The sequence below is a fragment of the Octodon degus genome, unplaced genomic scaffold (assembly GCF_000260255.1).
Source record: "Octodon degus isolate 3935 unplaced genomic scaffold, OctDeg1.0 scaffold00102, whole genome shotgun sequence".
Taxonomy (NCBI): Eukaryota; Metazoa; Chordata; class Mammalia; order Rodentia; family Octodontidae; genus Octodon; species Octodon degus.
The window spans coordinates 4,373,573-4,386,974 of NW_004524678.1; the positions used below are offsets into that span (position 1 = coordinate 4,373,573).

The 13,402-nt window shown below is 37.2% G+C and overlaps 1 protein-coding gene across 3 annotated transcripts in view; it reads right to left on the reverse strand.

Moving 5' to 3' along the window:
• Atl1 (atlastin GTPase 1) overlaps positions 1-13,402 on the reverse strand; it is a 94,824-nt gene that overhangs the window by 37,997 nt on the left and 43,425 nt on the right. For all 3 annotated transcript variants that reach the window (XM_004638760.2, XM_023723757.1, XM_004638759.2), the window contains 3 exons: positions 5,046-5,293; positions 780-914; positions 245-349 (listed from right to left, as the gene is read on the reverse strand). In XM_004638760.2, coding sequence (XP_004638817.1) covers positions 245-349; positions 780-914; positions 5,046-5,293 — 488 coding nt within the window. The remainder of the gene's footprint in view (positions 1-244; positions 350-779; positions 915-5,045; positions 5,294-13,402) is intronic.

The window sequence follows — 13,402 nt, forward strand, 5'->3', positions numbered from 1 at the left end:
GCTTGAAACAGAAAAATATCAGTCAGATGCTAAAACCTCTTCTGACTAAAGCAGTCAATATGAAAACTGGTCAATAATTAGACTTCAGTAACAAAACAATTCTGTTGTAGAAATCAAAAGAACTGGTAGGTTAATTGAGTGTAATGATTTAGCACTTCTGTTGTACGTCTCACACCATGCGTATGTAGAAATACAGGAATTTTAAAGAATCATCCATAAAAAATGGACTACTTTTATTCCATACCTGTATGGAGCTAATCATTGTGCTAAGGGCAAATACTGTGGCCGAGTCTCTCAAAGTTGACTGACTATCAAACGTTCCCTGAGTATCCATCAATAACACTGCAACCTGTGGGCAGGTAGAGCACGTTATTAATATTGCATAGAACATCCAGAGCACAGGGTTATCAAGACATTAACACCATAAAAACTAAAGAAAACCATTATCAATGAATACATGCCACAAAAGCAAATACATTAATTAGCGCTAATATATATAATCACTGTTATGATTAATTTTTAATGGCATTCCAACAAGAAGAAACTTAATACAGAATTGAAACAAAGTAAAAATGTTAGCTTGTTGAGCTGCTCCTCTATTATGCTTATCATGCTGCCCACTGTGACCACTAAAATGCTACACAGGCTCATGCTAGGATGCTACCTCAAACACACTTCTAATTTTTATGTCAAATGGCCAAGATTAATTTTCAAAAAGCATTTTCCAGGTTACTGTTGCAAGTAAAAATTCAATTTTACTTAAAAAGCTAGTGTCATACCTTTTTGCCATCATGTTTATTGATAAGGAAAACTTCACTCCATATCTGAATTCCTGTAGTTTCTCGTTCAGATCCACCTCTCCATGAAAATCCAGTCAATGGTTCATTGTAATCTCCAACCCAATCAACTGATTCCTACAAATTTAATAAAGTCTATGATATGAAGCTAGATAGGTGTATATAATTTTTCCATTCACACTTTCCAATTTTCTAGCTCTAGTCAAAAGGAAACACATGGGGCTGGTGAGATGGCTCCGTGGTCTAAAGCACCTACTTAGTACAAGCTAAGCTAAGCAAAAACACAGGGACCGCGGTTCAATCCCCCAGCACCACATGCCAGCCAGCCCCGCCCCCCTGGTGGGCTGAGCTGGCCACACACACACACACACACACGCACACGCAATAAATAAATAAATAAATATAAAAAAAAGGAAACACATATGTACATCTATTGCATTCAAACAATAATTTTGTTCATTCAAAAAATAATTACAGAGAAGCAACCATCTGCTGTATTTTACACTCAGCTCTGGTGATATAGAGATAAAAAGCTATTATCTGGACCAGAAGGAGCCCACAGCCTAACACAGACCTACTAACAAGTCAGCAGGATGCAATATATGCAAGTCAACATGGAAGTGTCTATAAGGCAAAATACAAGTATAGGAAATAAAACTTAACTATTACTCTGAAAGACTTCATAGGAGGTGACATTTGAGAAATATTTATGAATATTCCAAATGAACAAACTTGGAGAGGGCATTAAAGGAAAGAAGGTAAGCAGTCAGGAAGGAAGAGAAAGAGAAGGAGGCATAGAAGAAGGAAGGAGAGAAGAAGCAGAGAGATGGCATACTATGTCAGTACATACACAGATGCTTTGGTGTGGGGGTGCAGAGTCAGAGAGAGGCTGGACAGCCAGCCAAACTCTGAAAGGAGTGGTGGCTTGCTGCCTAGGCCAAGTAAACTGCAGCCTGCTGGTGAGGAGCCTTTTGAAGAAGCAGAGGGGGACTGTCATGCTGATGGCTGAAGGATTTTCTAGAAGCAGTGAAAGACTAGTTAAGAAGGAAGAAAATCATTACTAGGAAGGACAAAACCTGGGGTTCTTTTGAAGGTCTAAAACATGATTGAAGGCCTGAACCTGGGCCAGAATAGGGGAAGAACAGAAGGTACAGATGCAAATGGGTTTCAGAAGCCAAATGGAGAGCAGGTAGAAGGAGCTGGGTGGGAGTCTTAAGAACTGAAGATCACATAAGACAAGAAAAAGACTCTCTCAGATTTAGTAATCCAGTCACTGATAACTTTGATTAACAGTAGTTACATTGATTTTGATATGTTACAGAGACTAAATTACGATTTTTTAAAACTCCTTAGATAATCTTCAAGTCTAAAATGTCATATTAACTAAAGTATAAAACTTTACTAATGCAAGGGAATTTGGTAGGTTACTTGAATTAATAGGAAATCCATGTAACAGAAATCTTCTATAAAGCAATTTTAGAACCTCATAAAGAATTCAATTTTGGTTCATCTATAAATTGCTTCTGCTATTTGGCCTATTCAATCTTATTTCCGCTTCATTTCCAATACATAATTTCCACTCTGTTGGAGGAGGTGTATCCTTTGTTTAATGCAAACATCATACTCATTCCTCTTAGTCTAAAATTTCACTTTTCTCTCTTTCTTTTGATCTGTATGCCTTCAAAGTCAATGTCTCTGTGAAGCTTTCCCTGACAAATCCTGCTTATCCAGATATGCTCCCTCTTTGAATTACTTTCAGAAATTCAAAAATTAGTATTTTATGATGTTTTAAATATGTCATGTGTCTCAATTCTGTCTCCTTAGTCAAAGTATGAGATGCCTAGCTATGAAATCTATCTTCTTTGGTATTTTCCACAGAATCAGGCACAATGCGGGGTGAATAGCAGGTAGTTAATAAATACTAAGTGCTGTAAAAATTTAAATTAGTAAAATGTTGCCTGAAAGAGTCTTGAGATGTATACATCAATGATTATGAATTCACAGGACTGTAACATTATTGTGACATTGGCTTAGGTGAATGATTTATCTGAGATACTTATAAAAACTACAAACCTGAAAAATAATTTTGAAAGACAAAGCATTCACAAATAGTTACTTCGGTAGATTAAAAAATATAGCTTGTTTCATTCAGTCAGGTGTTTACTCATATATTTCTTTAAAAATTACTGATTAGTATATTCCAGTTATTACAAGATAAGCTCAGTAACAATTTTACTGCTTAAAAAAGAACATAGATTGTCACATTTAACATCAAATTTTGCTATTTGAAATATTAATGATAGGCTGGGCATGGTGGCACATGCTTGTAATCCCAGCACTCAGGAGGCTGAGGTAGGAGAATCGCTGTGAGTTCAAGGCCAGTCTAAATTACAGAGTGAAACCCTGTTTCAAAAAAAAAAAAATAGATAAATGACAATTATATACACAGAAATGGAAGAAGAATTTGGTCTACATAAGTCAATGACAAATGTCTTTACTCAAGGAACAGTAAAACAAGTGTTCATAGTCTGTCTTGCTTTCTCCTAGGTGCAGAAAAAGACAAAAATCTGTGCACTTTTATTTCAAGCAAACACTCTACCACAAATAACATGCTGAGTATTATGAGTGTTTCATTTTAATGCATAACAGTTTAAGTTATGACTATGCCTAAAACTCTATTATCCAAAAAGGTATAAAATGTATTAATTTTGTTCATTCAATTTTCCCACCTGTGTTAAATAACACAGTACTTTGGGTAGCTAGAAATCAGGACTAGTGAGCACTCTGCTTTCTCTGAACACCCGCATTATTTTGGTAGTTCTGTTCTTCATTTCTCTGAGGCTAGAGAAGAAATGTGTTAAAATTAGTATCACAAAATTATTCAGAAATACATCAGCTATAAAAGATCAATCTAAAGTGGATAATTGTGATGTAAATGCACACTACAAAGTTCTGTGGGTATTCTGCTACACCTCAGCATTTATGCTTACATCAGAATTACCTGTGAAGAGGACAGGTAAAAAATACTAAAATGTTTTCTATTTCCAGCCTGCTGTTCCTCAGCCTAATCTTCTATGCATTGTTGTTTTGGTTTTTTTTTTAAGAAGAGTACAAATTAAAATTATAACAATAAAATAAAATAAAATTATAACAGAAAAAAATCACAAGTGATACAGATTTCACTTAATAAAGTAGTATGAATTTCACAGTATTTGCTGTAATACAGTGTCATCTTCCAATCAGTTACTCATACCAGATATATGCATGTAAATTTGGAAGAAGAAAAAAAGAAATGTATAAGAAATTAAGAAGAGAAAAAGTACAAGCAATTGAAAAAAGGAGATGAAACAAAGTAAAGCATTAACTGCCTCTTTCCATAGACCAGCAGAAATGCACAGTACAGTTGTCCACAGCATCCTGCTATAGACGAATCTTTCCCCTACTCCCTCTCCTGTCCTCCTCTTGATTTATTTTAGGTTCTTTAAAAACTCACTTCTGTATCACAGTTTTCTAAAACACTGCGACACTGCTAGTGTTTTCTAGGGATGGGGGAAAGTGAAGACTCACTGAGGAATGCTAGGGTAACGGTGATGGGTTCTGAACTACACGAGTGGACACACTTGTCAAAAACCAGCAAATGCACATTAAAGATTTGTGTGTTTCTTTGTATGAAAGTTTTACCTCAAAATAAAAGCTATGTATTAAAATATTTTATGGATAAGTATACTAGTGTCCCGAGTTTAACTTGAAATTTATTGAAAGATAGAATGATGGATAGGTAGAAGAATGAACACATGGAGGTATATGATAGAGAAGGATATTAATGTTAATAGACGAATCTAGGTGGTGCACATCCAAGTGCTCACTGTCAAATTCTTGTAACTTTGCTGATCCTTGGAAATATCAGTAAATGTTAGAAAGAGGATATTACAATAAAAAGGTTATGGTAAAAATCATTTGACATTTTGAACAGGGAAAGTTTACAATCATATCATTGTGTTAGTGTCTATTTTTAAAGGAGAGAAACCTTTTAATCACATGGAAATGCTGTAAAGCAGCTTCAGAGAAGAGCCATCTGTGTGGTCTGTGCCCACGGCATGGAGGATGAGGTGGTTACACCCTAGCATTTATATTTAGGTGCATACTTAAGGAACATAGCAAGAGAAATAACAAATTCTCCTAAATAAAATAAAAACACTATGTGGAAAAGGCATGGGGACAAGACTTTTCAGGGCACCTCACACCCACCTGGTTGTACATGTACCGCAACATGAAGTCCATCAGGAACGACTTTCCTTTCCTGAAGGCTCCAGCAACAGACACTGCCACCACCTCCTTGTCCCTCACAGCCTCAGAGAGGAGGATCCTATTCAGTGCTGTCTCATCCAACTCAAAGGAATGGTCATCTTTGACAATAAGGACTTGCACAGGGCCTGCCTTTTTCACTGGCTCCTCCTCTTCTGAGCTCCATTCACCTGATTTCTCTGAAAATCCACCTGTGGAATGAAGTACCAAGTGGTGTAACCATCTCAACTGCCAGGAAGCCTGTACCTCTCAAAGGTCAAACGTCGGACGCAACGTGAAATTCAATATGGCCATTCTAATGACATCTTTTTATGTCACACGTACCATATCCCAGAAATACCTGAGTGGATCTTTCTGATCATGTGACTAAACCAAACAGAAGTTTCTTTTCAAGAAACTTCTAAGTCCATACAACTAGTGCTGAGACTTCTCTTTGCTGAGAAAGAAAATCAAAGCAAGGAACTCTGCTTTCGGAAGCTGAATAATGAGGTTTTAGTGTATACTTTTATTCCTAGAAATAAACTTACTTTGTTATATAAAGCCTTGCAACACTTCTTAAGGCTGACTGTACATGGGAGAAAATACATTCAGGACTCAGAATCACAGGAGCTGCTATTAGCATACATGAAGAAACTAAAGCCATGGTAGCACACATTGCCCAAGGGAAAAAATGGAATTTCTCTCAAGAGATGTTTTTTTCATGTTATTTATTTAATTCTTTCAATACATTGATGAGGCATTTATTATTATCTATATTTTAATGAAGAAACTAAAATTTTAATTGGCTCACTTGTCCAAGGTTGCATTAACTAGAAAGTAACCTATCCAAGTTTACAAAGATGGCAACTGTCAATTTTGGACTATTACAGCTCAGGTTTCTAAATTTTCATGCCATGTCATTCTACTACATTCTTTTTCTCTAGTGAATATCAACCTCTAAACAAGACATAAAAGTGCTCATTTGCTTTGTATCAAAAGAATACATATTAAATGCATACACTAATTATTCCTCAGATCAGATATATGGCCTATGTTCAAATTAGTCCTTAATTATGGACTAAAGGTTTGAATCCACTCATCCACTCCCCCAACTTGTAGGCTGAATCCCTGACCCCCAGCTTGATAGAATTTGGTGAGAAGGCCTCTGGGGGGAAACTGGGGTAAGATTACTTGACCAGGGCAAAGCCTCCATGGTGGGATGGAGGCCCTCACAAGGAGGTGAAGGGCCAGACCCCCCTCTCTGAAATGTGAGGACACAGAAAGAAGGCAGTCATCTGTGGGACAGGAGGAGGACTCTCACCGAGGACCCTGCCACACCAGAGCCTTAATTAAACCCAGATTTCAAAACTGGGAAATAAATGTTTGTTGACAAGCCAGCCATGCTCTGTTATTCTCTTACAGAATCCAAACTGACTAAAACAGTAGCACTCATGGTGAAACAGATTGGACTCTTTATGATCATTACCCCAATTTTTGAAGCTATATTTTAAATAGCATCATACCTGATGTTCACTTGGTAAGAAGTCTTATAAGTAGAGAAAAACCAACTGTATCTTTTGACCTACTTAGAAAAGTCTTTAGATCATGCCAATACATTATCTCATATTGATAGCTTTACATTATTCATTTATAAAAGGACACCATATTGCAAATCTAATGTCCAATTTTAGCTATTAATGGAAATAAACATACAGTAATAACTTTCTGAACAGCATAAAGCATTTGGTGACAACAGACTAGTGTTTCTACACATGAATCAAAGTTAACAAAAACAGCTTTTATATTTAAAAGATAATAGATTCTATATTACATATTATAGATACTAGAGTTCAAGAATTTCTCTTTATATCTAAAATTTACAACAACATATTTGAAGTTGTGAAAATTACTTGACTTTCCAGTAGCTCACTAACCTCCATCTACAACATGAGATTGGACTGGGGATACAGTTCAGTGGAAGGGCACTTGCCTAGCATGCACACAGTCCCAGTTTCTATACCCAGCATAAAAAAGCAAAAAAGAGATTAATAATGGTACCAACACATCAGAAAGACTTCATGAAGATTAAATGAACTGTTTTTAATTTATGTTTGATTCAGTACTATTTGTGCACCCAATTTCAGCCTCAGCATGAAGGTCCTTTCTGAAGACAATACCCTTCTTTGCTGAAGGTCCTTACCTGTAGTTTATGATCTAGGTGCACACTTTATATGAACCATGGACTCTATGTAAACATTTTAGATAGTAACATATCTTTAGAGCAAAAAACGAAATCACAACTTCTATAAACTTAAATACTTCTTTGAGGCAACAAAGTACATATTCTTGGGAATGTATGTAGAAATGGAATTTGAGTTGCATGTTTTTTAAATACTCAACTTTACAATGTGATGTAAAATTGTCTTTTCCCACCCCACCCTAGTAATATACATACTAATGATCCACCATTGGTTTAGTTTGACTTCTGAATTTTTGTCCATTGTATTAGAATAATATGGTATGTGTGGTCTTGATATACATTTGTGCTAATGATATGAACAATGCCTTTTGCCCGTTTTCTATTGTTTGTCTTTTTCTTACTGATTTTGAGTTATTTATATATTTTTAGGAATAGTTCTTCCTTGTATATGTGGCAAAAAATCTTCTAGTGTTGCGTATATGGTAAATGCTGCTGCTAAGTGCCATTCAGCAGAAAGGCAGTATGGTAAACTAGTGGTCAACTTGTAACTCCCAGCTGAAATGAACTGGCAGGGTGCTCAGTGTGGAAGGCCACTTGAGGATTGCTGCCAACAGCATAAAAAGAGAACTAGAGGGAAAGATGGTGTGCTGTTGATCCTCCTGGAGAAGCTTGGTTTTCCTGATATGAACTTGGCTTTTCTCTTGCTGGAGGAGCTCAGGTTCTTGCTGTCACTAAGGATGGCTGTAGTTCGCTTTGGGGGAGCTCCCATCTTTGAGTATTGCCTCTTGTCTCCAGTGCAGATCCTTAGCCCACTAGCATGGGCTAACATTCTAGTTTCTACCACTGACTTTAGGGCCTTCCTAGGGCAGATTCTTGATACAGACTTACATGAGACATTGTCATGAGCTCAAAGCCTCCAGCTGGACTCATGGAGAACAATGCTATGGGCTGTAGGTCTTCAGCTGAACTTGTGCAGGACATTACTGTGGGATCTAGGCCTTTAGCTGGATTCAGCTGGATAGATCTCCTGCATGCTTTTTTTTTTTTTTAGTTTATGTATGTTGTACAAGGTCTCACTATGCAGCTGTGACTCGTAGTGATCCTCCTGTTTTCAACCTCTCCAGCACTGGGATTACAGGCATGCACCACCACACCTGGACTCTGTCGACCAGCTCAGTGTGCCCTGGGGACACGGCCAGCATGGCATAGGTACCAGGGATCAAATCTTGGGCCCTGTGCTTGACAAAGCAGGCACTTAGTCTATGGCGCTATCTTGCCAGCCCTTCCTGTATGATTTCTGCATTTGATTCTTGGGTGAATATTATAAAATAATCTTATAATTTATGTGTTCTGTATGAAATCTTTCCCCTTGTAAACCCTGACTATAATAGACAGGCTCATTGAACTATCACAGTATATCCTCATCCACATTGTTCACCAGATCTGGTACTATCTGACTTCTTCAAGGTCAAAATAACCATGACAGGTAAACATTTTGATTTGATTCAGAACATCAAGGCAGCCAGAACATACAACTGAAGACACCCAGGAAAGAGAACTTGTAGAATTACTTCAGAAAGTGGCAAGAGAATGACGGGAAAGGGACATTCCAAGCAAAGAGGAGGATATTGAAAGACATTAATACCAACTTGTTTTTCACTATAATAAATTATTCTAAAACAGATATGCACCAAATCTTTCAATTATATCTCATACAGTCTTCTAAGTTTTAACGGTTTACTTTTGATATTTAAGTTCTCAGTCCATCAAATTTTATAAGGTATGAGATAGAAATCTAATCCTATTTTTTCAGAGGTATGTAAGTCCTTTATTTCCTCAAGTACTCTGCCATGAGATTCTTGTCATATGTAAGAGTTATACACAAATAAATAATGACCTGCTTTTTTTTTTTTTTTTTTTGCAGAACTGGGGATTAAACTCAGGCCCTTGTGCTTGCCAGGCAAGCGCTTATTCTATTGAGCTATCTCCTCAGTCCCATGATCTGCTTTTGAGCTCTTAATTCCCCAATTTTCCTATACCAGAAACAACAAATCATTCCTTGTAATAGTTTTACACAAAGTTATTACCTATGGTACTGCAAGTTCCTATTATTCTTCTGATTAATAATCATAGCTATTTTAAAGATATATTATCAACATGTTGGTTGAATTTTCATAAATTTGCATTAAAATTTTAGTTTCTTTTACCTTTGTTGTGTCAATGTATTCAATAATACACCTTTATAATTTTATATAAACATTTTCAGTGTGTGGTATCTTGGTTGAATTAACTTCACTAATGTTTAGAAATTATTTATCTATATTCATAAATGAGTTAAATCTATAATTAGCCCACATTTTACTATCTCTGTAGTCAGCTCCTGCCTCTCTCCAACTCCTGGCAACCTCTAATCCACTTAGACAAGCCTGGACATTTCCTCATATAATTGCAATTATATACATAGACAAGCCTGGACATTTCCTCATATAATTGCAATTATATACATATTACCTTTTGAAAAATTTGATTTTGAAACAGAGGCTCACTAAGTTGTCCAGGCTGGGCTTGGATTTGTAATCTTCCTACTTCAGCCTGCCAGGTAGCTAGGATTATAAGTGTACTGCTGACACACCCAGTGCAACATGTGACTCTTTGAGATTCATGGGGAGATTTAACCATGTTGCATGAACTAGTACTTTATTCTTTTTTATTGTTAATATTCCATCATATTAACATATCATTCTTTACTGATTTGAGGGGCACTTGACTTGTTCATCATTCAGTTATATGAATAAAGCTTCTATAAACACCTCTCTGCAGGTCTGAAATGGCAAATATGAACCCGCATTTTCATTTAACACTGATAAATTTCTAGAAGTATCTCTGGGTCTTCTGGCAATTATACTCAACTTTATGAGAAACTTGCAAATCGACTAGTTTTTGCATTCCCATCAGCATATCAGATACTACTTGTGCCATTCTCACGAGCACTTGGCTTTATGAGGTTTGTCCTTTAGCCTGTCTTGTAAGTGTATGGTTGTCTCACTGGTTTAATTTTCATTTCCCTGATGACTTATGATGCTAAGCATCTCTTTTTGTGCTTATTTTCCATTCATGTACTTTCTTTACCAAAGCATAGGTCTAGATCTAGAGCATAGCTTTTAATTGGGTTATTTCATCATTTGAGTTCTGAGAGTTTTAATAAATTCGTGATAATATATATATATATATATATATATATGATGTACATGTATTTTCTCCCAGTCTAGGGCTTGTCATTTCCTTCTCTTTAGAAGAACAGAAATTCTTAATTTTGATGAAGCCACATTTATACTTTTTTCATTTAAGGGTCATTCTTTTTGAGTCATTTTCACCCCAAAACCATCACCTAAGTCAAAATCATAAAGTACTGTTTTATTCCCAAACAACTTTAGTTTTGTCTTTAAATTAGTGACTTTTTTTTTTTTTTTTTTTTTTTTTGGTCTTTTTGAGACAGGGTCTAACTATGCAGTTCAGGCTGACCTTGAACTCACTCTGTAGCCCAGGATAGCCTAGAACTCACAACAATCCTCCTGCCTCAGCCTCCTGGGTCCTGGGATTATAAGTGTGTACCACCATGCCCAGCATAATTTTGAATTAATATTTAAGTTAATGTAATATCTAGATTGAATTTAATTTTTTATGTTGCTTCATATCATTTGTTGTTGAAAAGACTTTTTGTTGAATTTCCTTAGTACTTTTATCCCAAATCAAACACAGGAGAAATGAAAACATTTCCACATGAAAACTTATACATATAAGTATTTATGAGAGCTTTATCCCTAATAGCCAAAAAGTGAAAACAACCTAGATACTCATAGACTGATGGGTGGAGAAATGAAAGTAGTACATACATATCATGGAACATTATTTGGCCATTAGAGCTCTTCAAGGCCTGTGAACATACAAACTAACCCTAATCCTGCTGTTGTGTATACCAGTGTATACAGTTATATTAGGAACACCTCAATGAAGATAAAAACCCTTTCATTAGCCCCAATAATTTTATTATTTCTGTAGTCACCATGCAGACCCTTAAAGGGGAGAGGAAAGAACTAGATCAGAAGTAAATAAAAAAAAGTGGTGGGGGGGCTGGGGAGATGGCTCAGTGGAATAAGTGCTTCCCTGGCAAGCGCAAGGGCCTGAGTTCAACCCCCGGTTCCGGGAAAAAAATAAAATAAAATAAATAAAATAAACATGATGAGAATTAGTTTACTTAACATTTAAAACTTGTTCCTGGTGCCCTGTACCTTTAGCTTGAGCTCTTCTGCTATGCTATGCTATAACACCAGGCCCTTGGCAGATGTGGCCACCAGCCTGAAGAACTGTGAGCAACACTACTCTTCTTTACAAATCACTCAGACTCAGGTATTGCAGCAACAGAAAATAGACAAAGGACAACTCTAATGCTTTACCTTTTTTCCACACTGAAACCTGAATTCAACATAGGTGCTTTGGGAACTCATTCTATGTGGTGTTCTAAGTAAGGCAGCACCCAGAAACTGAATTTAGATATACAGAAAGGCTCTTCAAAAATTTAGATGTAGAAAACTATCATCTTTATATACGGTAAATGCTGTGGGAGTACACTACTAACCTTAATTGTAAACTCTGTAAAAAATTTGTATGCCATCTTTTCAGCAAAAATTAAACCAAGAGGGGGCTGGTGAGATGGCTCAGTGGTCTAAAGCACCTACTTAGAACAAGCTAAGCTAAGCAAAGCACAGGGACCGCGGTTTGATCCCCCAGTACCACATGCCAGCCAGCCCCGCCCCCTAGCGGGCTGAGCTGGCCACACACACTAAATAAATGAACAAATTTAGGAAAAAAAAAAAACTTAAAAAAAAAATTAAACCAAGAACATCAAGTTGGTAACACACACCTACAATTCTAGTACTTTGAATGCTGAGGCAGAAAGATCATGCATTCAAGGCCAGTCTAGACTTGTCTCAAAAAACTAAAAAAAGTTTTTATAGAAAAAATTAAGTCAAAAGAAATGATAAATTGGGTATACTAGAGCTATTACAGAGAAATAACATATTGCCTATGTAATCTCTTGGCAACTAAAATTGAAAGGGATTATTTTTCTCAATTATTAGGTCTCTTTCTAACAATAAAACTTAAGGGACAGAACAAATTTTATGAATGAGTAACTGAGAATGCCTTATGAAGTCAGAGCAAGAGATTTTATACAGAAAGAAATAAAAGGAGAAAGAACAAAAAATAAAGTATTAACTCGTAAAGATGAATCTTAAAGGGCCGGCCAAATAGCTCATCAGATTAAAGCACCTGCAAGCAGGAGCAGGGACCAGGGTTTTGATCCTCGGACCTGCCATGCTGGCCCCGCCCTGGGGGCACGCTGAGACAGCAATTGAGGCTGGGTGTGAGCCTGTAATCCCAGCTCTTGGGAGGCTGTAAACTATGAGTCCAATCTAGTAGTGAGACCCTGAACACCCTGTAGGCCCTTCCCTAAAAATATAAAAAAAAAAGATGACTCTTAAGAAATTTAAGGCAAGAATAGAGATATAAGTTACTTGAGATGATTACACATAATAGATCTCAAAAGACTACTATTAGGTCTCTTAGTTCTGTGGAAGAGAATAAAAAGGAATAACATGTCCTGTCACATCAGAGTGATGGCAGATGGTTTAACAGGATGTTTCTACTGGAAACAAAAGAATTTTATAACCCCACAACAGATGTCAGTGACTGCAAATCCATGTGCATTTGTTTGCTTAGGCCATCACAACAAAGCTCTGTGCATGTGTATCTCAACAGAAAGATAAGAAGCTAATAAAAAATAATAAGGAGCTTCCTGCTAACCTGTGCCAGCGGGACCAGTCCCAGCTCAGGCACAGCGTGGGCCGCCCCCACCACTCCGCCATACCTGCCCCACCCCTCCCACCGAGTAGGAATTTCTGCCGACTTCCGGGGAACCCCCAGACCCAGTCCTAGCCCAGGTCCGGTGAGTGTGTGGAGAGCTTCCTGCTACCCTGCGCCGGTGGGACCAGTCCCAGCCCAGGCACAGAGTGGGCCAGAACCTCTCCCACCCCCTCGGGCCGCCCCCCCACCACTCCTCCGT